At 43.4% G+C, this 27,278-nt stretch overlaps 2 protein-coding genes across 4 annotated transcripts in view; one reads left to right on the top strand and one right to left on the bottom strand.

The window, feature by feature from the left end:
- gzl (godzilla E3 ubiquitin protein ligase) overlaps positions 1–26,547 on the top strand; it is a 61,842-nt gene extending 35,295 nt beyond the window's left edge. Inside the window, exons 1-8 of one of the 3 annotated variants that reach the window (XM_065219122.1) lie at positions 2,589–2,609; positions 2,687–3,204; positions 3,394–3,578; positions 3,638–3,750; positions 23,680–23,879; positions 23,981–24,167; positions 24,229–24,751; positions 24,821–26,547. In XM_065219122.1, coding sequence (XP_065075194.1) covers positions 3,073–3,204; positions 3,394–3,578; positions 3,638–3,750; positions 23,680–23,879; positions 23,981–24,167; positions 24,229–24,751; positions 24,821–25,280 — 1,800 coding nt within the window. In that variant the 5' untranslated portion in view covers positions 2,589–2,609; positions 2,687–3,072 and the 3' untranslated portion in view covers positions 25,281–26,547. Of the gene's footprint in view, positions 1–2,588; positions 2,610–2,686; positions 3,205–3,393; positions 3,579–3,637; positions 3,751–23,679; positions 23,880–23,980; positions 24,168–24,228; positions 24,752–24,820 lie in introns of those variants that run through there. The other 2 variants (XM_065219121.1, XM_065219123.1) reach the window with 2 other exon arrangements.
- The window catches only part of LOC135698958 (serine proteinase stubble), a 667,696-nt gene that overhangs the window by 287,146 nt on the left and 353,272 nt on the right, over positions 1–27,278 (bottom strand). The gene's annotated exons all lie outside the window — the stretch shown is intronic.

Here is a 27,278-nt window from a genome sequence, read left to right as displayed (position 1 = left end):
ACGCTTATGTGGTGCCGCATACACAAAGCGATACCGGTTACTCTAAAAATGGGGCCATTACCAGCGGTACGATTGGAACCCTTTGTACGAACCTTCACCTATGTGGGCGTAGACCTCTTCGGCCCATATTTGGTGAAAGTTGGAAGAACCGTGGCGAAACGATGGGTCTGCCTTTTCACCTGTCTAACTATTAGGGCAATTCACCTCGAGGTGGTTGCCAGTCTATCAACCGATGCGTGCAAGAAGGCTGTAAGGAGGTTCATAGCACGACGGGGTGCGCCTCTGGTAATTTACTCCGACAACGGTACGAATTTTGTGGGAGCAAGCCGAGAGCTGATGGATGAAATCGACAAGATAAACAACGAATTGGGCAGTACTTTCACTAACGCTCACACACAGTGGAGGTTCAACCCTCCGGCCGCTCCTCACATGGGGGGCTGTTGGGAAAGAATGGTTCGCGCCGTGAAATCAGCACTAGGATCGGTTCCAGTAGTGCGGAAGTTAGATGACGAGTCTTTCGCTACGGTACTAACAGAAGCCGAAAGTATGGTCAATTCCAGACCATTTACATTCGTTCCTCTAGAAACAGCTGATTATGAATCCTTGACCCCCAATCATTTTTTGCTCCTGAGCTCAAACGGTGTGCGAGAACCGGAGAAGTTCCCGACGGATGCAGGAATGGCGTTGAGGAATAGTTGGAACTTGGTGAAACACACTCTTGACAACTTCTGGCGTCGATGGGTGGTTGAATACCTACCAACCATCATTCGACGGACAAAGTGGTTTCGAGCCGTACAACCGATCAAGGAAGGAGATCTTGTGCTCGTGGTTGACGAGAACGTTAGGAATCGGTGGTTACGAGGACGAGTAATTCGAACGATTCCGGGGAAGGATGGAGTGACTCGTCGAGCGGAAGTGCAGACATCAGGAGGGATGTTGAAGAGACCTGTTACGAAGTTGGCTGTGCTGGACGTGGCAAGTTCTGGTGACGCCCAACCGGAAGTTATGGCGACACGGGGGGGGGAGGATGTTCGTCGCAACAGCCCCTCGTACTGAGTAACACAAACGGTACCTAACGCGCGACCCACTACACCCAGCAGTGGTTCCGGGAAGCATGATCCGTCAAACGGAATGACGGGAGAAATTGTGAGAGAGTAAGAGAATGATAAACTGATAAGAGAAAGGAAAACAAATCGGACTATATAGTGAATTGGATGTAATCTATTATCATTGAATCGGTAAATTTATTGAACTAATAATAATAATGAAAAATTACACTTAAAACTAACTTACAGGCTTATATATATACATATATTAAAATTGTGAACTCTGTTGTGGATAAAAATAACATTGAAATTGGAGACTAAAATTGTAAGTTAAATCCTAAGTTTGGTACTGGAACCTATCCTAAAATTAAATATATTTATAGCTTGAAGCTGACAAACACTCACAAAAAAAGAGTTGTTTTTTGCTGGAAGAAACTCCATGGAATCTATCCCAACACCATCAGTGTGCAACCTTTCCTGTCACATTGCTCTTCTCCCCATCCTGCATGGTGAGAGTTCCAATCTCCTCCTACAATCACCCTTTTGTGGTGCTTCACACCGTCAAAAATACAAGTGATGTCTTCTTCAAATTATTTGATTGTGGCCGACGGACTAATGTATACCTGAAGATTTCATAAACTCTAGACCAACAATTGAAATAGGCGGAACAACCAAACGTAAATAATGGCTTTGAACGCCAATTTCTCGAGAATCAAAACACATCCAAGCAATCTAACACCAGCATCTGATAGAGCAGACTTCCTTTATCGATTGGCATTGTTATGCCGCGGATTCACTTGAATGGCAAACTATGAGCATGAGCATTTAATAGTGGGTCATACAAGTATATCCACGACATTAGCTTGCGCTATCAAATTGCTTGGATGTGTTTTGTTTCTCGAGAAATTTGCGTTTAAAGCCATTGTTTACGTTTGGGTGTTCGTTCCCCATATTTCAATTGCCGGTCTATAACTACCCTCGGAACTCCGCGTACTCTACAACACAACACAACGCATCACGAACCATTCGAAAAGCATCCATACATGACATTACTTTGCGTGTTTTCAATTTCAATTTCCACACGACTTAGAATTTTCAAAATGTTGACAACGCACCATAGGCAATATTATACGGGGCTAATACTAGCATAGCATAACAATCCAATCCTCTAAATAGATTGATCACACAAGCTCCTCCGAGTCCGGCACGGTACAAAGATGATTTCATACCTCTGAAGTAAATAAAAACAAAATAATTCAATATTTGCAACCACCAGCGAAACAACCGGCCCCGCAGCTTAATCCACACATACCACAACGAAGCCTTATCAGTTGTTTCGAGTTTCTTTCTTGTTGTAGGTACGAAATTTTATGTTTATTCTGCAAAAGCATATATCACGACCAACAACAGAAAAGGTCTCAGTCCCAGATTTTGTAAATAGAATATTACCTAACCTTATCCCACGAATCGAGACTCGCTCATCGTATAAGCGACAACATCGGTCAGTCGTCGCTTCCTTGCGTTCGGTCACCGAGAGCGAGTCTCGCTTTCGTGCTTATCATGGTACAATCATTTAAACAAAAATTATCTTCTACAAACCATTGTATTGAAACCATTCGTGTCTGTTTCTTTTTTTTCAGCATTCAAAGGCCCAAACAGACTGCAGCCGGCAGTCACTATCATGCTAGAACGCAGCGTCCTGCTGCTGCACCATCTACGCTTTCATCATCCATTCATCATTCCACCAGGAATGGTGAGCGCGTCGTCATCATCGGCTGCCGAGACGACACCGTTGCTAATTCAATCCACCCGTCGTCGTATCAGCTGTTTGTACGTTGATAAGCAATGAAGCATACAGTGTGAACCCAGTGTGAGAAAGTGAAGTACAACGTGAAAGTGTCCCGAAGAACTCGAATAAAGGAAACAAGTGACATGACCCGAATGCTAGGAACCGGGAATTAGAAATCCGTGTTGGCCTGTTTGTAAGACATTGAAATACTCTCTGTGATAGCGCGCAACTCTCGCGATGGCCCTCTCGATGATGGTTGCCTTCGTGGCCAGGAGCCTGCTGACCAACTACCATCTAGTCCTACTGCTCTCGGTCTTCCTGCTGACGAAAAGTGCCAGGGGCGATATTCTCGTCTATCAGCAAGATCAGGTTGGTTTCGTTCAATGGCAGCCTTGAACCTTCCGGTAGTAAAATGAAAGATTTTCAACTTATCAAATACCGATAATCCGAATGTTGTTCCCGTTTTCTGTTTATATTTGCACGTGCGCATACTGATTTACAACTATACCTACACCTATCGTACAAGTAAATAACATACGTTCCTACAATATATTGCAGCTGCTGGAGGAGTTTCGTGACTTCCCGGCCAAGTTCGGGAGCGACATTCCGGAGAGTGGGATCAAGGTGCGTGCCGTGCGGGCGGTCCCCCTCGATGGCTGCTCGGAGATGGTGGGTCCACCGGAGAATGTCACCTCGATGGGAGCACCCGGTGTATCGGCGCGCTTTGCCGTCATCATAGCGAGGTGAGTGTTGCGTGGTTCTAGTTTCCTGCCTAAGATTGACGAGCTTAAATTTATGACAGATTTACCATTACCAATTTAAGGTACAATTGCTCGTTCGAGGATAAGGTTCGCAATGCGCAGAAAGCCGGTTACGTCGCCGTGATCGTACACAACGTTGGGAGCAACGATTTGGGTAAGTTGGGAAGGTGTGCACAATTTCGTTATTTACGACTGTTGAACAACTTTCGGTTGGGCGATTTTTCCCATGAATTGCCCCTGGAATTACGGGAACTCTTCGCAAAAGTCCGTCTAAATTATTCTAACACATTCTGAAGGTATTGCAAGATGTACCACCCATAGTTATACTCTGAGGTACCAAGCAATATAACATTGCTACAAAATTCCGCTACAAATCTTCTATACTTTTTTTTTTATTAAAGAGACTTTCAGCCTTGGGCTGGTTTGTCTCTGGGAATCCCAGATGGGGAATCCCCTATTTGAGGGGGGTGGCAATTCCAGAGGGAAATTACCCTAACAACATAGTTTGGATCCCAGAGGGGATTTCCGAAAAAGGGCGTGGGGCCCCGGAGACAGAGTTTTTAGCTACGGAGTTTTTAATTTGGTGGCCCTGGAAGGGAACCTCCGAGGGTGGGGTCCCTTAGTTGCTTAGTGGCTGTCTTAATTCTGTCATTTTGTTGGAGAATTCCGTTTTCGTTGCGTTGGTCTGTATAGTTGCTGATGTGGGTGGTTGGTTGTGAGATTCTGGTTCCGAGTGTGATCTGGTATGGTAGTGATGATGATGATGGTGAGTTAGGTGATCAGATTAGATCGAACAGCTCAGCTTCCCGCAGAAAAGCTAAAAGGGCTGTAATTCTGGTAGAATCGTTACCGAGGGCATCGCTGATGCTTCCCGGGATGTCGTAGCGGGTTCTTGGCGCTTCGTATTTCGGACAGTGGCAGATAATGTGATCCACCGTTTGAGGAATTCGGCATAGATCACAGATCCTATGGAAAGGTCCGTCTCCCTTGTAGTTGTGGGAGATGTTTGTATGATGTGTTCGGAGTCGGGATACTATGACCTGCTCTCGATGTATCGGTGGGTCCGCCCACCTGGAGATGTCTCTTTTAATTTTTCTGATGGCAGGGGTTTCACTGGCCGCCCAATCGCGAGCCCAACCTTCGTTGGTGATTTTTGATACCCATTTTTTGAGGTCCGGACCAGGTACAATTCGCGTGTACTTGGCCATACGACGACCTGAGTTGGCTAGTTGGTCCGCTTTTACGTTACCATGAACCCCGCAGTGTCCAGGTATCCACACAAAGACTGTGTTGTTTGGCGCGTGTTCCTGTATAGCCTGGATCCAAGGGTGTTTGCTCGTATCGGATTCCACACTAGCGGAGTCGGTCGGTCGTCGGGAATGGTGGCTGCAATGAAGGCGGAAATGGCTTCCGCAGAGAAAATGGGGCACTGATCCGGGAGTCTATGGCATTCCGCGAGGTTTGGACCGAAAATCCCGATTCCTACCTTTCCCTGGGCTACCGAGCCATCCGAGTACCGAATGGTGTATCCTCCGTATTTCCGGTTCTGGAGTTCGAGTACCGCTTGTGCCACCACTGAAGGATTGGCACCAGCTCTGAATTGGTGTTTGATTGTGTGGTCGGTCAGAATCTTCGGCATGTTCCAACCCCTCGCTCCGACCCAGTAAAGCTTGGATATCGGGGGGAGAGTCGGGTTGGATGCTTCCCTGAGTGAATTGTTCGCCTCCTGATGTCTGCTGGTAAAGTCCGATGACTCGTTGACAGATAGTTTTGGAGATTAAGCGATCAAAGGGGAGCAGTCCTCCTTCGATGCAAGCAGCTATTCCGGGGGTACCTGGCAAAAGACCCGAACAGATTCGGAGAGATTGTTGATAGACTGGCGCTAACTTTTCGATCAATCGGGGCTTGGCAAGGAACGTAGCTTCAATTCCGTAGGTAAGGCGTGAGTTGATGATGGCTTTCGCCACGTTCAGTCGGGATCTTCGGTTGGCATTTGGATGTCGTCCCGCTAGAGTTTTGAGCAGGTTCATACGCTGTTTGCATCCGTTTTTGACATCGTTGAAGTGTGTGTCGAAGGTGAGATGTCGGTCAAAGCAGACCCCGAGGATTCGGATCGTTTTCCGAAACGGAATTAGGTCTTCTTTGATGCAGACTTTGGTGCTGAGGACTTGGTGTTTTATCGGACAGATGTGGGTGAATCCGCTCTTAGTAGCGGATAGCTGGAAACCGGCCGACGAGGTCCATGCCGATACGTAGGTGACGGCCTGAATAAGCTTTCTTCGCAGTGCCTTCACCGTTTTCTTGACAGCCATTAGGCCGATGTCGTCCGCGTAGACGAAGATGAAGATTCCAACTGGTAACCGCGTGAAGACATCGTTCATCCGAATGAGGAAAAGGGTAACGGCGATCACGGAACCCTGTTTCCTCCTCGAATGTTTTGGATCGGCTGTTTCCAAGCGTGACTTGGAAGGTACGTTTGCACAAAAAGTTCTGGATGAATTTTAGGATGTGTCCCTTGAGTCCCCATTTCTTCAGCTGGTCAAGCACTCCCGGCATCCATGCCCGGTTGTATGCTTTGGATAGGTCGAGAGTGACCAGTTCTGCGTGAAGGTTTTTGGAAAATGTATCCTGAAGGGCCTCGCTTAGGGATCCGAAGTAGGTGCTGGTCCCGTGCCCCAATCATCTATACTAATCGTGGCCTTCAAACTTTCTTTAGAAAAACTTCCCTCGAAAGAACTTTGTAGCTCTTTGTATGAATTCACCAAAATGCTTCTGTGGCTCTGCTGGGTTACCTAGAACTGGGAACAAGATCAGTTCTCGTAGTCTGCTCTACAACTCCTCAAGCTGACTTTTGAAGTCCTCTAAACATACCACCCACAAGAACTAATACTGCCCATATTCGTCTCATCTCCTATGACTTGCCTCACAAGTTCTACAAATTTACCACACGATTCCTCAGAGATTTGGTCAACCGTGTTGTGTCTACTTCTACAATTCTTCTATTTGCTCCTCAAGTTATGTGAATATGCCCATCAATTCGTGTCCCATGTTCATGTGAACTCTCTCCTCAAGTTCTCTGAAACATTTCGACAGTGAGCATGCATAAGGGCGTATACGCGATGATTGATTCTCTTAATCGATTTTCTCTTTGCTTTGCTACAGTTAAGCGAAACAATTTTCTAGAATTTGTTCAATGAAGAGTTGTAACAGGTTTTGTATTGGCTATTAAAAGCAACAGCAAACGCACCGAGAAACGTTAATTTTAGCGAGTTATTAACAAAAGAGAAAATCGACGAAGAGAATCGATCATCGCGTTTACGCCCTTACGCATGCTCACTGTCGATTTCTTCTATATTTCGTTCACAAGCTATGTGGCTTATTTTCATAATCCCATTGAATTTCCTTTCGCACGCTACGAAATCTCTCGCGCGAAGGTACGTCTTCTTCTTCTTTCCTTTATGTAATGTCAGTCTCTGTTCCGCAATCGAGCGCCAATCACCGATGTGCGTCGATTGCCAATTGGTTATTGCCGTTTCAGGGAAAATAATTCGACGCAACTGACAGCCATCATCTGAAGCCAAATGCTAATTTTTCTCTGAATCGGCAATATTAATCAGCGACGGCAATCGCGTGCCAGGCTGGCACTAACCACACCTGGGACCTTTCGATAATCGAACCCATCTAAATATGAACAAGGACCAACGACAACTGTAGCCAATAGAAGCATCTTCAGCTATGGACTCCATTTTTTCACGAAATGTTATTCTACAGATCCCAGAAGCATTTGTTGCTTTTCCTATTTGTTGCTCGATTCCAGCTCGATGTGCTAATTTTCCACGAACCACTGCCTGAGTAGTTGCACCTGGTCAACGTCAACGCACAATGATTGGATTTCGATCAATCCAATCCAGTGCCGATTAAGGATGGCGCATCTCTGAACGCGCTGCGATTCCTTCTCTCAAGGTCTTCTAGGTCAGTTCTACTTAAAGTGGTCGGTCGGTCACTCGGCACAGTGTGCCGAAAACTGATTCGGCACAATTTGGGCACACTAATTGGCACCCATGTTCCGAAATTTACATGACATTTAAACAAAACTAGCAACACTGCAATATCACTATCATTGTTTACATTCCGGTCATCCGACTTGTAGGAAAATTATGAATTTATACGTCCCACAAAATCGCTTGTCATCGCGACCTACTTTCCCCGGTTCCCTGGCACTGGTTTCCCTTGCCGAGTTTTCATGTTGTTATGCTTCGTGCTACTATTGTCCTTCCTAGTGGCTGGTGCAATCCAGCAATTCCACCAGCAAGCAGCGCAAATTAAGGCCAAGTTTCAGAGCAATTCCAGTCTCTTGCTGCTTTAGATCCGTTTCTCAGTACACACACCAAACATTCGAACGGTCAGAAATACCGGGTTGCCAAACATACCAGAATATTAACACTCCGAATACGATGGGTTAAATACTTCTCGATGAATATTTCAAATGGTCCTATCTGCTTTGATCGATTCTCTTCATCGACTTTCTCTTTTGATAACCACTGCTATGCAAACAGATTTTCTCGACTTTCTCTTTCGTCAATTACTCAGCTGCAAAACCTTTCCCTGTTGTATTTGACATTTTGGACGCTAGATAAGAACCTCATTTATCAAACTATGGGGTAGAATTAGCGCGAAATCTGTTTGCATAGCAGTGGTTATGAAAAGAGAAAGTCGATGAAGAGAATAGATCAATGCAGATAGGACCTTTTGAAATTTTTATCTAGACTTTACGCCGACTACGAAGCCTCCGAAAAACGTGTAACAGCAAGTTTGCAATGACATAACTTGGCCATTTCTTGATGAATTTGAAAAAAAAATTGTACCTCTAGAATTCCTAGGCTCTGTAGATTATTTCAATTGCAGAAAGATTGAATATAGAGTCGTCTACTTTTTTCGAAAGTGAAAAGAATCGTTACACGTTTTTTTTTTTATTAAGGTGGGTTTATGGGTTTTGCAAGCGGCTTAAGGTCCTTAATTTAGATTAAAGAGCACAAGGGTTCATAGTTAGCCAGAATACAGTGATGGTTCCTATATATGAAACCTGGAGATAACGGAACGGTCCTCGAAAGATCCGGAACATCCGTAAAAGTGGTCTACCCATAAACCCCTGATTCTAGAAAGCCGCGTTTTTTTTTCGAAAACATTAGGAACTGTGATATAAGAAATAATTTGGGTTCATGGCATAAACATGGACCCGGATGGCCATCGGATCGTCCTCCGAATGATCCGGAACATCCGTAAAAGTGTTCAATCGATGAAACTGATCCTAGAGCTCGACGGTTTTTTTTTCGAAAACACTTGGAAATGGCATATATAAATTAATTAGGGGTCATGACATCAACACGTACCTAGAAGGTCATGGGACCGTCCTCTGGAAGATCTGGAACATCCTTAAAATGGTCAATCCATGAAACTGATCCTAGAGCTCCGCGGTTTTTTTTCGAAAGCATTAGGAACTGTGAATAAGAAAGAATTTGGGGTCGTGACATAAACATGGTCCCGGATGGCCATGGAACCGGCCTTCGGAAGGTTCGGAGTATATCACAGTTCCTAATGTTTTTGAAAAAAAAACCGCGGAGCTCTAGGATCAGTTTCATGGATGGACCACTTTTAAGGATCTTTCGGATCTTCCGGAGTTCGGTCTCATAGCCATCCGGGACCGCGACTCTAAATTATTTCTTATATCACAGTCACTACTATTTTCGAAAAAAAACCGCGGAGCTCTAGAATCAGTTTCATGGATGAATCACTTTTACGGATGTTCCGGATCTTTCGGAGGATAATCCCTTGGACATCTGGGCCCATTTTTATGTCACGACCCAAAATTCTTTCTTATATCACCGTTCCACGTGTGTTCGAAAAAATCGTGGAGCTCTAGGATCAGTTTCATGAATGGACCACTTTTACGGATGTTTTGGATTTTCCGGAGGACGGCCCCATAGCCATATGAGACCATGTTTATGTCACGACCCCAAATTCTTTCTTATATCACAGTTCTTAATGATTTCGAAAAAACCGCGGAGCTCTAGGATCAGTTTCGTGGATTGACCCATTTTACGGATGTTCCGAATCTTCCGGAGGACCGTTCCGTTGTCTCCAGGTTCTATATATATAGGAACCATGACTGTATTCTGGCTGATTATGAACATTTGTGCCCATTAATCTAATTTATGGATCTTAGGCCACTTGCAAAACTCATAAACACTACTTTAAAAAAAACGTGTAGCGACTCTTTTCGCTTTTCAATAAAGTAGATGACTCTATTTTAATCTTTTTTGCAATCAAAATAATTTACAGGCCCTAGGAATTCTAGACGTACCACATTTTTTGACGTAGGACTACGTCTGTGATTTCTATATGGGGGTACACTTTGTGAAAACCGAAAATGGAACATGTAACAGAATTATGTAAGATTTTGAACGTTAATAACTCAGCTGCCCCTGGACCAATTTCAATAATTTAATCACCAATCGATCAGAAATATTCCTACGCATCTGACAAATTTTAAACTTTATCATTTTTCAAAATATCACTTTTGAAAATTACAAGAATGTGCAACTGTTGCTATGATAATTAAAATTATCACCGATTTCCTGCGAAAAGCGATTTCCCTAACACAGATTTCAAAGTTGAATTCCATCCGGTCTCATTCAATTGGCAATCTAACGATAGCATAAAGCGCCACTTGTGGCAAATAGGAGAATTAGAAAACTGATGATGGTATAATAATTTTGCACGGCGAGGTATGGGAGAATATTTTAAAAACGCTTTTATTTATCGAATAAAGTAATTTCTTTAAATTTGGTTGTGCATACAAGGTTAGAAAAGTTCAGATCTAAAGATCGAAACAAAAACTAAGAAAAACATAAAATTTTAAAATTATACGTCTATCGGATTCCTTTTGAGGTTTCTTCCCCCGTAGCAGCTTTTAAAAAAATTACAATTTTTTTTTTTCGGATAATAAATGCTTTTCAAGATTTTTTTTTTCCTATACCTCAACGTGCAAAATTTTAAGAGCATCATCATTTTTCTATTTCTCCTATTAGCCACGAGCGCTATCGTTAGATCGCCAATCACCGCGTGGTAAGTGCTGGTGTTCTCCAGTACACAACGAAAGGCTCCTGCAAGCAGTGAGCTGCAGCCCACTTGAGCCCACTGAGGAGGAAGATGCCGCACTGGTATTGATCGGAATCAGTAGCTCTTCGTGAGTCGCTGTAGGCCATCTATGTCAAGCGTGTCATACTAAAGAGTATAAACAGAGAGAACCTCGCTCAAATTCCTATTCCTACACAAAACAAAAGCTCCTGCTGCAGTCAAAAAATAAGATTTACTAGTCCTACGTCACCATTGCGGACAACCCCATAGGGCTGTCCCTTGTAATTTTTTAAATTTATCAAGAAATGGCTAAGTTCTGCTATTGCAATCTTGCCGTTACACGTTTTTCGAAGGCATCGTATTCGGAGTGTTAATTTTTCACTAAAAATACAGTCGGCACAATGACCGGCACATATACGGCACACTGAGAAAAAAATGGCACTTGTTAAGAGTGATCTACCTCATGGTTCTGCTCCATTTCACTACTCCATAACTGAAGGTCAACAACGGATTACTGCCCGGACGCTTGTTCCTCGCGTTCATGGAAGACTTCAGGGCACTGCTCAGCTCATCCGACTCGAAAACTTATCTCGCAGCTTCATTTTGATGGAACATGTATTGGAATCTGGCATCACTTGCCGCATAAGCTACAATTACATCGTTATCTTCATTTAGTGCCTACCTGCCAAATTGATTTGAAACTTCGTTTTTCATCACTACAATAACCCAAAAATTTTGTTTCATTGTTTAACGATACGAAAATAAACCGTCTAAACTAATTTATTTGCGTCCGGAATTGCCCAAAAAGGTTATGGGGACGGGGGCGTGTTCCGTATCGTGTGAAATGCGAATCTAAAATCTCCATTGAAGCTGTTTTGTCTATAGTCACTATATTCATAGCATGGCGGATGCAATGACGGGAGCCAATTTGAACTGTCACTTGTCGGAGCCAATCGAGCATAGCATTGTCCTATTGGAACAATGTAGTGTATGTATAATGAAATCATTTTATAAAATGGTAATTTTCAATGCGTTCCTGAATCCACTATTTTTGCGTTTTTCGCTGGGAACATGCAGATAACAACAAATTCAAGAACAACATGTTAAAAGGGTATACAAGTTTTTTGTTAGCAAACCTTCTTATGCCCTTTTCTCGCTACCCATATGCCACCCACGCAAACCATCAACATCATTCGGTAGGGGAAACTTTCCCCTTCCCGATGATGTTGTTGGTTTGCGTGGGCGACCCTAGGTTGGCGAGAAAAGGGTCTACAAAGATTTGTTTACAAAAAGCTTGTATGCCCTTTTCACATGTGGATCTTGAAATGTAGTTTATGCTCATTTTTATTACGAATACAATGGCAGTTCTTGAAAAATCTATCCGTAAGATTCTTGAAGATTCCTATCCAGTCTTGTAAGCGGTCACGGTAGTCGACATATTTTCTGTGACAATCGACTGCCTTTGCCTCCGACACTTGCAAAACAAGCTATCATAGTACAGTACCAAATTAAAATGTCATATGAGAGGTTCTGTCATACGACACTGTCACCGAAGACCGTCACGAATGTATGTATTTTAGTTTTTCTCATAATAAGAGCTGCTGATGTTGTGCTTGTGTGAATTCTGAAAATAGTAAGCAAGGATGCCCTAGTAATAACAATTCTGATCAGAAATGGTTTAATTTACACCAAATTGAGGAATTACAACGAAATCACACATGTCATATGATAGTTATTTTGATAATTTTCTTTTAGCTCGAATGTTATTCTACCGTTCGTGTTGTGTGAGAGAGACGACGGTAGAGCATGAGTGTACGAATACAAACAGACTGTCGCGCACGACAACGAAGCGAGTGTAGTAAAAAAAACGTCAACTGTTTCAACCCCTGTTCCTATCTGCAATTATTGGAGTATCTGTTCTTGGATTCTTGTAGAATCTTTTAAAAGATTCTCGATAAATTCCTTCAGGGATTGTAGGAGTGTTCCTTCTACGATTCTAGAAAAACCGCTTTTGAATAATTTAGGATGTAGATATCAAATGCACTTTTGTTTACAAACAAATGATGTTCAGCTGTCAATGACTCGCGCTTATTCCTGCTTACACTGCACCGATTTTACACGAAAACGACATTAACGACCGTTGTTTACTATAGTCGCTATGTTTATAGTCTGGCGGAGAGTTATTCCATCTAGCATGAATGGGAACCAATACAAGATATTGAAGACCAACAAATGAAAAGAGACTCAAATGTTATAAACAAAACTAAGATAGTCCATGCCTTGCCAACCGAACGCAAATTAAAAGCATAATGGAATAAGGAAAACTTTCCCCTAGCCCCAATTATGGTGTTGTTTTGCGTACGCGAACATGAGAATAGTGTTAGATATGCTCTTTTCTGTTTCTGGTCGTGATATGTTCGATTGGCTCCGCAGATTGTAAATATTGCGACTGTATTGATCACTTGTATAAACAAACTGAAATAAATTGTTCATTACTTGTTCAGAATGTGACCAAAAACCCAGGTCACTCACAAGTGGTTATGGGGCCAGAACTGGCCATGATGATGATGATGATGATGATGATAGACTGTGGACTATCCTCGCTGTTCAACTTGATCAAGTTTAATAACCTCTAATTTTACTCAACCTGCCATTGTATGAAGGACCAAAACGGTTTGGGTGAATCCGTGGGCAACATCGCCCACGTGCATCCACGGGATAAATGAGAATCTCCTTCCAACAACAGTGGGTAGAATGAGTGGGGAGAAGAGCCCGCCCTCTTCTTCACGAAATGTTAAAGACAAGGAGTTCGCATTTCCACTCTCCCCATACATTTCGCTTCAGTCGGGTCTCACCCGATATGTTGCAAAGGAATCCATGATATCACGATGATTTCGAAGAGCTCGCATAGATATGCTGCCGCTAATTCTTCAACCGGTGTTAAAACAGCTATCTTGCCGTTCATTCGCTACAGCTGCTGACGAGATGATAATCATTGGCGACTTCAATCTACCGGCAATTTCTTGGCGATCATCTTACGGTGGATTCCTGTATCCAGACCACGACCGTTCTACATTCACTGTGGAGCTGTCAGCCTTTTGGATCATTACAGTATCGCTACTCTGAAGCAAATCAACCACTTTGCTTCGTCACCGCTCAGGATACTGCTCCGCATTTGTCTATGGCTGTTTCTCCGTTGATAAAGACTGTTCCACACCATCCTCCCTTAGTTATTGCACTTGAAGGCAACCCAATTCCTGAGGTCATTCCCCCCCCTAGAGGTCTCCTACGATTTCCGAAATGCTAACCACGACAGTATCGGGGAACTTCTTTCGAATTTGGATTGCCACAGGATACTCGTCCCTGCCGATGTCAATGCAGCTGCCCAAACGCTCGCGCATATTTTGGCTTACGTCATTGAGCGACACGTTCCGAAAAAAGTTCCTAAACAAGGTAATCATCATCCTTGGCCAACAAGTGAACTCCGTATGTTAAAGTCTTCCAAAACAGCCCCGCTAAGAAAATACACCAAGTACCACACCCTACAACTCAAGGACCATTATACGACGATCAATCATGCATATCAACGAACCAGTCGCCAATGTTATCGGCGTTATCAACGAGATGTTCAACGGAAGCTTCGATCTCACCCGAAAACTTTTTGGAATTATGTGAATGAGCAACGAAGAAGCTTCATCCCCTATAACATACCTGACGAGCACGTTTCTCTACTATCGCGGCATCACATCGTTGTGCGCCATATCTAAACTGTTCGAGTTGGTCGTTGTGGAACCATTAGTCTCTCACTTCAAGCAGCACTTGAGCGAAGACCAGCATGGTTTCATGGCAGGGCGGTCGACTACTTCCAACCTTCTGTGTCTCATCTCGTACATTACGGAGAGTATGACAGACCATATGCAAACAGATGTGACCTATCAGCCGCCTTCGACAAGTTGAACCATCCTATAGCGATCGCCAAACTGGATAGGCTCGGTATAAACGGCAGTCTCCTACGATGGTTTGCATCCTATCTATCTGATCGTCAGTTGGAAGTTGCAATCGACGAATGCCACTTCGGGTATTCCGCAAGGTAGCCACCTCGGCCCGTTGATATTTCTTGTGTATTTCAACGACGTCAATTTCGTCCTCGACGGTCCACGACTATCGTTGGCAGACGACATGAAAATCTATCTCCGAATCCGAGCCATCGCTGACTGCCACCTTCTCCAACTCCGACTCAACGCTTTTGCTCATTGGTGCCAGCTAAACCGGATGGTTGTAAATCCAACAAAATGTTCAGTAATCACGTTCTCACGGTAGAAACATCCAATTACATTCAGTTATATTCTAGAAGGCGTTGACGTACATCGTGTGAATCACATTAAGGATCTGGGAGTCATCTTAGATTGTCAACTCACATACAGCCAGCATATCTCGTACGTGATTGACAAGGCATCCAGAACGCTCGGCTTCATTTTCAGGATAGCTAAAAGTTTCACGGGAATCTACTACTCCCTCATCCGGTCGGTTTTAGAATGCTGCTGCCCTGTATGGAATCCCAATTACCAAAACAGTGTACAAAGAGTAGAGTCTATTCAACGACGATTCATCTGGTTTGCCGTTCGACGATTGCCTTGGAGGGATCCTCATCGCCTTGCAAGCTACGAAAGTCGGTGCCAGTTAATTCACCTGGATCCTTTGTGGAGTCGAAGAGATGTGGCAGACATTCTACAAGGCAGAATCGATTATCCTTCTATTCTACAACAAATCGACGTTAACGTTCAACCACGAGCACTCCGTAACAACGCAATGCTGAGGATACCTTTTCGTCGTACAAACTATAGTTCGTATGGTGCTATCAATGGGCTACATAGGGTTTTCAATCGTGTTGCTTCCTTATTTGATTTTCACTTGGCACGTGAGACGCTGCGTCAGAGATTCCGTGCTATATTTTTAAGAATTAGGAATTTAGTTGGACTTCACGGCCTTTGCAGCTTGTTACGTCTTGACTATATTTTATTTCCTAGTATTGCTTAATCCATCATTAGGACTAAACTCAGTCTGTTAGAACCAAATAAACAAATAAACACAGCAGCGGAAACCCCCAAAAACCACGAAACACACACTAGCTGCTCCAACTAGAGGGATCTTAGCAGAAAAAAGGGTTGCGTCCACTTTCCTTACGGGTCCAGAACTGGCCATAGTCTGAATCAAGAATATCAAGCTACTCCAGCTCATTGAGAAGCCATGATCTCGAACAGATGCAGTCCACAGAAATGGTACTGGACAGAGTTGCGACCTATCACAATCACGATCATCAAACAGCTGATGGTAGTAATGCTTTGTACATTCCTATCAATGTGCTCGTTGAAGCTCTCTCCATGACCATCCATCAAGTTGACGAAAGAAGTAAAAAGCAACTGGTGAATGTCGTCTTCGGTTGTGATCCATCACCGATCTGGTCATTCCCGACAATCACGACACTCATCTGTGTTCGTTTTGAAACAGTTGCTGCTTTACTTGCTTATTTGAGTGTGTTGGTGAGTGAACCCAACAGCTTCCGTTTCATGTTGCCTGCTTTGTTTGTAACTCACACAGTCGCGCCTGCCAAGACGAACTTGGAATGCGTAGGCATTGTTTTCATTTTCTTCTGTCGTTTCGCTTTTTCTCATCATCGTACTGCAGAAGTCTTCACTGTTTTCGTTGTGCTTTTCATCATCAGCAGCGAGTGTAACGTTTTACTTGTGAGCAACGACCATTACTGGTGACTGTTGTTTGCCATGGCTCGCCCTCTCACTACGTGACAAAACGTTCTGTCAGCGATAGTCGACAGTTGATGCGTGGATGAGTGTCACGTGAGTGTCATGATATTTTGCATCACTGGTACTGGAAGCGAAACGAATGGAAGTACGAAGGTGACAAGCAGTATCGGTTGGCGGTGATGGCGTAAGGACGGACTAATGAAATTGTATGTGCCTTTGGAAACCCTGTGAATCTTTCGACTGCGGAGAAGTTACGATGACGGCAGAACGTATGCATCGTGGGTTTTCGTGATGACGATGACTTTGATACGGGAAAGCACCTGGCGCGCAGTAAATCCTGCCGAAAGTCAAGAAGTTGATCCGGAGGTCAGTGAGCGAATGTTGGCTACAATTGCATAGAGAAGAATAATTCGACAGTGAGTATGCATAAGGGTGTATATGCGATGATCGATTCTCTTCATCGATTTTCTCTTTGCATTGCTATCGCTAAGCGAAACAATTTTCTAGATTTTTTCAATGCAGAGTTGTAACAGGTTGTATTGGCTATCAATCGACGAAGAGAATCTATCATCGCGTTTACGCCCTTATGCATGCTCACTGTCGAATTTCAGTTCGGTACACGGCCAATCATACCAACTCAGCGTCAGAGATTAATTGACTTAGAGAACTTTCTTTCCATACGGAATTTACTCAGATTTGGAATAAACTGCAGTTACTCACAAGCTATGAGTAACTGCAGTTTATTCCAAATCTGAGTAAATTTCGTATGGAAAGAAAATTCTCTGACTCAATTAATCTCAGTCGCTGAGTTGGTATGATTGGCCGTGTAATAAACGATGAAACTATACACACGGCCAATGAAATCAACCCAAATCTGAGATCAGTTTACTCATAATCGCAAAAATTGCAGGAACTCAGCGATGAGTAAATTTGCCTCATGCTTTCCTGTGGAAAACCTGGAAAAACATGAGGCAAATTTACTCATCGCTGAGTTAAGCACTTTTTGCAATTTATTAGTAAATTGAACTCAAATTTGGGTTGATCTCATTGGCCGTGTAGAAGGTATTCCAGGACAATGCTCGATGAACATTTCAAATGGATAGGACCATAGGCTTTGATCGATTCTCTTCATCGACATTCTCTGTTCATAACCACTGCTATGCAAACAGATTTTGTGCTAATTCTACCACATAGTTTGATAAAGGAGGTTCTTATCTAGCGTCCAAAACGTCAAATACAATAGGAAAAGGTTTTGCAGCTGAGTTATTGACGACAGAGAAAGTCCCAGACAACCAGAAGTCGTTTCACAATGTACAGACAGTATCGTAAATTGCTACAGTTTAAGTCAAAATCGTATAAAAGAATGGCATACATAGCATTATGTTTAAGTTAAATCGTGTAGAATGCAAATTTCCTACTTATATGCGATGACTCATTTTCCCGTCGTACTGTATCACAAATTTAATCGAATTACATCGTAAGACTTTTAAAAATGAATTTGTTATTACAGATTAAATCGTATAGGATGTTAAATCAACTCGTTTAAAAATAAACGAAAATATGGACGTATATGGCTTCCACTTTTGTAGGTAAAAGCCATTTCTTTGCATTCTATACGAATTGTTTGTTTGTATATATGTTTGTATATCACGAAAACAACTTTGAATATACGTGCATTCTGGTTGTCTGGGGTCGATGAAAAGAATAGATCTATGCAGATAGGACCTTTTGAAATGTTGATTTAGAATGGTTTGATTCGTTGGTGCGAATTACTGAATAAACTTACGTCGAAAGTTGGAAAAACCTGCTTCCTTTGAAGATTACGTGGACGAACTTATGCCGTCGCACAGTGGTTAAAAAGTCCATTTTGACGCTCTTAATTAATAGAGAGCGGATTTAGAGTAATGACGTCTTGAACAAAGTTGATGAGTATGACATGCTTCATATTTTAAAGGCATGGGTTTTGTGATTAATCCCTCTAAAAGTGGAATGAAAAATTTATTTTTCCAAAATGTCGAGATAAATGGTTGACGTCTTTAGCAAAGTTGTAGCAAAAATGATTACAAACAACTTTGCTGAAGACATAAAAGTCCTAAATTTCACTCAAACCGAGATGGAGAGCGTTGTTTGAGGACGGACCCCCAAAAACACGTATTTCATCAAAACACATATTTTCTTTAATTTTAGGTCCTCATTATGTTCAACAAAGTTGATTGGTATACTAAAATACACATCGTTCTAGAACAGACTATACCTGCATCATTTTAATAGGATGAGTTATTGATAAATTTTCTTCTATTTTCCTCATATTTTGAACTTGCGTATCTTTCTTAGGTGCAAAAAGGTGCAGATGAAATCAAATGCATCTAAAACTACATTAAAAGAGCTTTCAAATGGTGGTAAATTTGTCCGTCTGCTGGAGAGTTATGATCAAAACAAACACCCGTTGATAGGCTTTACAGAAGTCATGTCACAACAAGGGGATAGTGTGTTTTATACCGCGTAATAAATTCGTTTCCATAGTAACCGACTCAATAAACAAATTTCTCACTTCTCAAAGCTTATCAAATTCAAGAACGGCACATTTTCTTTCCAAAAATTGCGCAGAAGGCAGCATCAAGAATGAAAAAGTTAAATTCAGTTAAACTTGTGAGTCAATAAGTGTTTTTCCATAGTGCTCATCACTGTTTTTCATCAAGCGTGAAGTAATTCTAGATTAACATTTCAAAAGCTCTTACCTGCATTGATCGATTCTCTTCATCGACTTTCTCTTCCGTTATTAACTCAGCTTCAAAACCTTTCGCTATTGTATTTCACGTTTTGGATGCTAGATAAGAATCTCCTTTATCAAACTATGTTGAATAATTAGCGCGAAATCTGTTTGCATAGCAGTGGTTATCAAAAGAGAAAGTCGATGAAGAGAATCGATCAAAGCAGATAGGACCATTTGAAATGTTTATCGAGCATTGTGAAAGTATATGAAAGCATGTAAGATAGAAGAACTGCGGAAGCCAAGCGAAGGAGAGATTTTCTTAATTTCTTTTAAATTTTTCAATTCATCGTTAGATCACAACAAGTGCCAATGATCTTTTTTTTTCTTGATTCAATTTAAGTTGAAATTGATAAGCATGATCTCTTATCACTCTGGTCAAAAACGAGTGGAGGCCGATCATCAAAATTCAACTGCGTTTATAAGAAGGTACTCCAGTGTTATGACATAAATGTGAATATTATGCCGGATGTGGCTACACATGTCGGAAAACCCGTGAAAACGATGTGTGACTTTTTTTGAAAAGCTCTGGACCAAACATGCTCTTGCATGGTTGTCAAGTGTCACGCCGAGTATTTCAGTAAGCCGTTTACGCTTCCTGAAAACGTTTTAAACTTGCTTCCGTCTTTTTTCTGAAAATGCAAAAAGTGTGGCAGGACGGAAGGTTGTTCCTTTCGAAGAATGTTGTGAAACAACGTAGAGGAAGAAAACTGCAGAGGTTCGGAATAGCTACCATCTTAATGAGCTAGCATTTGCGACACAAATGAAGATGAATGAATCAGGTGAGAAAAAGGTGACGGATATCCTGAAAACCGTTTCTCACGCAAGTCCTGTAGATGAAAATAAGTTGGTTCATTCTTTGAAGAAGTCCTTGAGCAACCCTTTACCCGAATACACAGATCTACAAGCTTTGGCTTTGTTAATCAACACCAGCCTATCGAACCTGGTATTACTTGCCAGCTAGTATTCATAAAGTATTGATACATGGATCAGCCGTGATTGAACATTTCCTTGTTCTAATCGGTCAGCTTTCTGAGGAAGCACAGGAGGCAAGGAACAAGGATTGGAAGAGGTACATGTATTTAACTAAACAACGCCTAAATCTCAAGGCTCTCCGGACGTCCCCTCGAAAATGCAATCGAGATATGTATAAGAACAATCTTCAACTGGAACGAACTCACCAAATCAATACAGCCGGGAGTACATTCCCGATGCTTATTTTTCTCTCGCATGCCCGTCGTCGTCAAACGGCAAAAAAAAAGGAACTCGTTGAGCAATTTTGTGATACGGAATTTTCACTGAACATAAACCGCGAATTTACGAACTTCACCACTCCCAACTGCGAAACACGTTCAGAAGCACTTTTGGTACACTTTCGATCAATTTCTTTCGAACACACAAAAAAAAGTTTCAAGTAGCGAGTCAACATCAACACCGATTGTGCCGAACTCTTTCACGGCACCTTGCAGCGCGTAAATAAACTGAAATTAAAAATTATCACTCGCGATGCCACTAATTTCTGGTCCGGGAGAAAATCAAATAACGCAGATTGCGACATTTCTTCTGATGCTTGCAAACATGTTGAATCACGTCTTCTTTTTTTTTTTTTTTACCCATACACCGTTCTCACATACCCCGCCAAAGATGGTCCTAAGCACTCGTCGTTCGAAAACACCCAGTGCTTGCAGGTCCTCTTCGAGCATCGTCCACGTCTCGTGCCCGTAGAGAACTACCGGTCTTATAAGCGTCTTGTACATGGTTCATTTAGTACGGAGGTGAAGTTTACCCGACCTCAGGGTCTTGTGGAGTCCGTAGTAAGCACGACTTCCGGCAATAATACGACGATGAATGTCTCTGCTGCAGTTGTTATCCGACGCCACCAATGATCCGAGGTACACAAATTCATCCACCACCTCGAACTCATCCCCGTCGATTGTCACGCTTCTGCCTATGCGAGCCCTATCCCGCCCGGTTCCTACAGCTAACAGCTACTTTGTCTTCGATGTATTCACCTTTAATCCGAGCTTTAATCCAACCTTCTCTGCTTCACGTTTCAGCCTGGTGTACTGCTCCACCAGGGCCTGAAACGTTCTTCCGACAATGTCCACGTCGTCAGCGAAGCAGATGAACTGGCTGGAGTTATTGAAGATCGTGCCCGCATGTTAAAGCCCGCACGTTTCATAACACCTTCTAGCGCAATGTTGAACAGGAGACAGGTAAGACCATCGCCTTGTCGAAGTTCTTTGCGAGATTCAAATGAGTCCGATAACGCACCCGATACACCATCCATCGTAGCCCTGAGCAGTCTGGTCAGCTTCCCGGGAAAACCGTCGGTACCGAATGTTGTTAGCAACGGAAAGTTTTTGCCGCACCTTGACCATTAGAAGGTAGTAGTTCGAATCGATATTTGCGCCGCGATAGGTCCTGACGTCGATAATGTCCGAGAAGTGCGATTCAGTATGCTGCGGTGATTTCCAGGTGTACCGATATGGGAGGCTATGCTGAAAGTAGGTACTACGTATGGCCATGTTCTTAGATGCTGCGAAATCGATGAGTCTAAGGCCGTTGGCGTTCGTTAGCTGGTGAGCGGTGAACTTTCCTATAACCGGTCTGAACTCCTCCTCCTGGCCGACCTGAGCGTTAAGATCACCGATGACGATTTTGACGTCAAAGCTTGGGCAGCTGTCGTATTCCCGTTCCAGCTGCGCCTAAAAAGCGTCTTTATCGTCATCGTCACTTGCTAAGTGAGGGCTGTGCACGTTGATTATGCTGACATTGAAGAAACGGCCTTTGATCCTCATCCTGTACCCAGCTCATGTGTATTGTCGCAGCTCTGGTAGATGGTATAACCATCCCTATACGTATATACCGACGATCCCTTCCAGCAAACCTCCTGCAGCGCTACGATGTCGAACTTGCGGACCCTCAATAAATCGGAAAGAATGCGGATACTTCCCAAGAAATCGAGAGACTTGCAGTTCCATGTTCCGAGTTTCCAATCGTTAGTCCTTTTTTTCGTTGCTTGGGTCTATGCCGATTGTTCCGGTGCGTATTTACATTGCTTGCTTCCTGTACTTTTGTTTTTTTTTTACGGCTGGCTTGTAGGGCCTGCACCAACCCCCATTGTCTCGCCGGGGGCCCATCGTGCACAGCACTGTTTAGAGTCCCACGCTGGGACCAGGACGTTGATCAGTCGCACCTCCATGGTGAACAGACGTTCGAAGACTGCACTCTTCGGAGAGAGGAGTCCCCCCACTTCCCTGTCAGCATACGATCAAGGTCCCACCGGGGTTGGTTACCCGATCTTCCCTATGGTTACTCGTACCCCAGCCGGCACCGTGGGGAGGTAGGGATAGGAGTTACTGGACAAGAGGCTAAGGACCGCTAGTGGGGTCTATTTTATACCTGCAGATACGCGAAGTATCAATGGTACGCATTGTCCAGCCGTTTACCAGCAAACGGATCTGGGTGTATAATACCCAAATTTGGGTAGTTTTGAAATAGCGTGCTCAGAAGCAAACTATGAAGAAGAAAGATAAGGCCCTGTGTGCAATGTTGGCAGTGAGCAGCGGCAAGGAAGAAGAAGGGTACTTCGATTCGGCAGCGAGTTTCCACATGACAAGGTGCGAAGGAAGTTTCAAGAGAGTTTCAAGTAAGAGGTCATACCGGGAAGCAAAGGGAAATGCGAGAGACCCTGTAAGCATAGCCGTGATAAAAGAGAAAGCCGATAAAGAGAATCAATCAATGCAGATAGGAACTTTTGATTTGGTCATCTAGAAATGGTCGAGTTCGATATAATCAACGTTTCGACCAAATGAGTTCCCTGTCCTCAGTGTCAGTCGACATGAGCTCTACTGCCACTATTCACATAATAGTCCCTTGTTCTGTGGGTTTCCTATCTACGTGGGACTGTTATGCGACTAACGGCAGTCTAGGAGGAATTGCAGAAAACAGTTCATAGATCTTCTAAGAGAATACTATCAAAACGATGCATCCACAGTGAGTACAATGTACATGAGTTTCTTGGGAAAATCCCAGGGGGAACGACGATTTAAGGATGAACAGAAAACACCCATTTGAAGTGATTAGAACAAGAACAGGCTGACGGACTTCTTCTTCGATTCGAACTAGAGCTTGCTGGGAAAGGCTGCGAATGTTTACAGTTAATACAAGAATAGGTACTTAATCACTAAATTTAAAAAAAAAAAACCCAGGGGGTAGACTATGTTTGTATGGGAAATCCATTTCGATGGAAAACGGTATGCTTTTGCTGATCTCAGGGCAGGCGGATATTCCTTACTGCAACAGCAGTCAAACGTCCTGTAGTCAGGGTTCTTTCTTCGCTTCGCAGTGAATGAATTCCTACCATGCGTTTATCAAATACACTAAATTCTAATCCCGTTCTTTCCCCCAGAGCGCATGTCAGCGAACCACGCCGAGGACATCATAATTCCGTCTGTGTTCATCGGTGAAAGCAACGGTATGTACATTATCGAGAGTTTCCTGTACCCGCTAACGTATGAGTTGATCATCACCGACGACATACCGTTCAACATCAACAACAACTTGATAATCCCGTTTGCCATCGTCGTCGGATTATGCTTCATCATAATGGTGAGTCTACTTGCAATGCATGAATACTGGTTTTGGTAAAATGGTAACGAGTTCGGTCCCGATTGTCAACGCTTCCCTTTTCTCCCGTGCGGGTTTGGCAGGTCTGCTTCATGGTCATACGCTGCATACGGGAACGCCGCCGTATGCTGCGCCACCGTTTGCCCAACAGCGTCCTCAGGAAGATTCCGATTGTGAAATTCGCCAAGGGTATGCAGTACGATACGTGCGCCATCTGTCTAGATGACTACGTGGACAACGAACGGCTGCGGGTGCTGCCCTGTCACCACGGTATGCGTTATTAGATTGGGTTGTACATTGTTTGCGAAATTAATAATTTGTGTTCTTCTAGCCTACCACGTGAAATGTATCGACCCATGGCTGACGAAGAACCGCCGGGTGTGTCCGATCTGCAAGCGTAAGGTTTTTGCCCGTGGAGAACGTAGGCCACCGCGTCGGCGTTCGTCCACCGACAGCATGTCATCGTCGGATGCCGATGAACACACTCCGCTACTGAATTCGGTTGAAACCCAACCGAACGGGGCCAGCTCGACGTCTTCGCCGCCGACCAACTATCAATCGCAGGAGGGAGCCGCAGTTACCCCGGGAGGACCGAATGAAGCTCATGTAGTTAACATGACTACCGATGATGAAGAAATGCTCGATGCGGAAGCCCAAGCGCGAGCACTGCACATCTTCCGACAGATGGCAGGAGCACCACAGCGACGGTTCAATCCCTTCGAACGGGTGGTGCAGTCACAGCCAGGGCAGCCGGGGGTAGCAGGTGCGGCTGTCATAGAAGAAGGTGGCGAGTCTCCGTACAGTCCAATCGGCGAGGATCAGTCGTCCACGTCAGCTTGGTCGCGATTTGTGAGGTAAGAAGCCTAATACAATACATACAGTCAAGTTTACAATAATGTAGCAATTACCCCCAACCTCTACAGCAAAATGCGCTTCTACGTTCGCAACCAACCACGCCAGGAGGAGATCCTATCGGACGACGACGATGTCGAGCCGGCTACGGGTGAAACGCGCCCGATCGCCACCGGTAGCCGGAATGCGTTCAACACCGCTAGCAATAACATCCTGAACGGCAATCTCAGTGGATCGTTCCACGGGGATGACACGACAGACGACGAGATGGTTGGTGCTAGCTTCCGCGACGAAGCTAAGCGACGTCAGATCCGATCCGCCCCTAATCTTCCCTCCACCAGTGGAGTGGCCAGCGGTTCGGCGGGTAGCGGTGGTCGTCTCGGTGTAGCAGCTCTACCAAATGTTAACTTTAATCCGATCAACCAACTGAGTCGCACTACCGGTGGCGATCCGGGACGGCGGCAGAACCGTTCTGCTGGCGGCGGCGGCGGCGGCGGCGGCAGCACCTCGGGTGGTCAATATCCCGTGTAAATAGCTCATAGATAATGGTAACTGAAGGTAAGTCCATTATTCATCGCTGATTTTTTTTAAGGAAGGAAAGATGAATTTGATAATAAACAATTCAAAGAAGTGATACAAGAAAAGCGAATTGTAATTCATCCGGTTAGGTCTAAGGCAAGGTAATGAATGCAACTTCCATTTATATATATATATTTTCGGTTGATTCGGCCTTACAATTACTGTATCCTATTACCTAAGCAATTTGTTTGTATTCTTTTTTGTGTCATTTTATCGAAAATCAACTCTATTCGCAGCTCGTGTAAGAAATACACGGGGAAACTTTGACCAGAACAAAGCTTCTTCCATCGAAAATTATATTAAAGGTAGCCTGATTGTGATCGGATTTTTTTTAAGGTCGTTTATTTTTTTTTTAATATTTTACTATTGCGGATGATAGCAGTAAAGTGAAGCAAAGAGATACAAAACAAAAGGAATTCCGATATGTTAAACCTTAATTGTCGTAAGGTTAGATGCAGGAGACAGGATTGTTACAGCTCTATCGTACATATGTATTAATTTTGTCTTCGGGTGGATATTTGCGTTGTGAAGAAATAGATATACTAGTGGGACAGTTGGATTTGGAATCTAAGAAGCACTGTCGGATTTAGCAAGCCTAAAACACCTCCCCAATATTTGTATTTAATCGATCACACACCGCACTCACACCATACCTACTCCATTATTACCCAAACAGCAATCGAAGGCATAAGATGTAACCATATTTTTCCATTTAGTATGTTTTGCTCATAAAATATTATATCTATTCTTTTACATTTAAGATCGCCCCAAAACATATTGACTTTTGTTTCGTTTTTTGGATTTAATCGAATCGAAAACTACCGCATAATGAATTCGTAGACGCTGTAAAATATTAGCCATCCTAGTTCATGTAAGAAAATAAATTGCAAACAGAGCAAAACGGAAGAGGAAATCTGGATTCATCTCAGACAAAAAAAAAAAGCAACAGTGTAGTGTCATGCAAACCTAAACGTACCGAGTAAAGACGCATGAAATCGACTCTACTACTGCCTGAACTCAGCTGCAAGAGAATGGTGTTGTTTAGCGTATCGAGTGTACCTACCTATATCATATTGAATAATAATCAGCTAACCTAGTAAATTGGCAAGCCTGGAATCCTGAAACTGAGTGGAGAATACAAAACACAGACACTAGCAAACACACGCAAGATATATGTTGTAGTGAGTTTTTTAGCTCTTTGATGGTAGTATCTCGCGGATTACTCGCAGAAAAAAAAGGAATACAGAAGGAATAAACTGAATTTGACTGAAAACCAGTAGCATTCGGAATGAAACGAGAACGGTGTGAAATATCACGGCCAACGGCGATCTTTGAATCCTGGGACCAGGAGCTCCTGGGTCCGCCTCTGCTGCGATGTCCAAGCCGGATTCGTATACAGCGCTTATTTGCAGAGGTTTATATGTGGATGTGAAAAAGAATTGGCATCCCTAAATCGAGAGATTAGTGTATTCTACAACGGGATTAAAAACTAATGTTTCCTATGCAACATGGAGGAGCACCGGATCAATTATTGCCCCAAGTGGAAGTCCCGTTTCGTCCTAGTTACATGTTGTGCCTCCCCCGAGGACATATAACAGAGCGCTAAAATATGACGTATGCTCGATCAGGGCTTGAAAACATATAGGTCATTCCAGCCCAAGTGGGTACAGTATTTTAAAACCTTCAAATTGACGTTCTAAGATCACGAATAACTTATTTGGTTGTGAAGTAATGTCTTCTGAAAGATGAACTTTTTATAAATCTCGGAAATCCAGAGTTGTAGCCGAGAGGGCTCTAGGCACTTCAGAGCAAAATCAAAAAAGGCGTTTGTTCAGAATACCAAAATAAGGGTTTTGGCCAAGTTTGGCTCAAATCGGTGACATCAACCGCAGCTGTACCCACTTGAGCTGGAATGACCCATATATGAGTTCTCGGAACGTCCTTTCATTT

Source organism: Ochlerotatus camptorhynchus, unplaced genomic scaffold, assembly GCF_037179485.1.
Source record: "Ochlerotatus camptorhynchus isolate MF236.1 unplaced genomic scaffold, CSIRO-AGI_Acam_v1.1 ptg000099l, whole genome shotgun sequence".
NCBI lineage: Eukaryota > Metazoa > Arthropoda > Insecta > Diptera > Culicidae > Ochlerotatus > Ochlerotatus camptorhynchus.
This window is presented reverse-complemented; position numbering and strand designations above follow the sequence as displayed.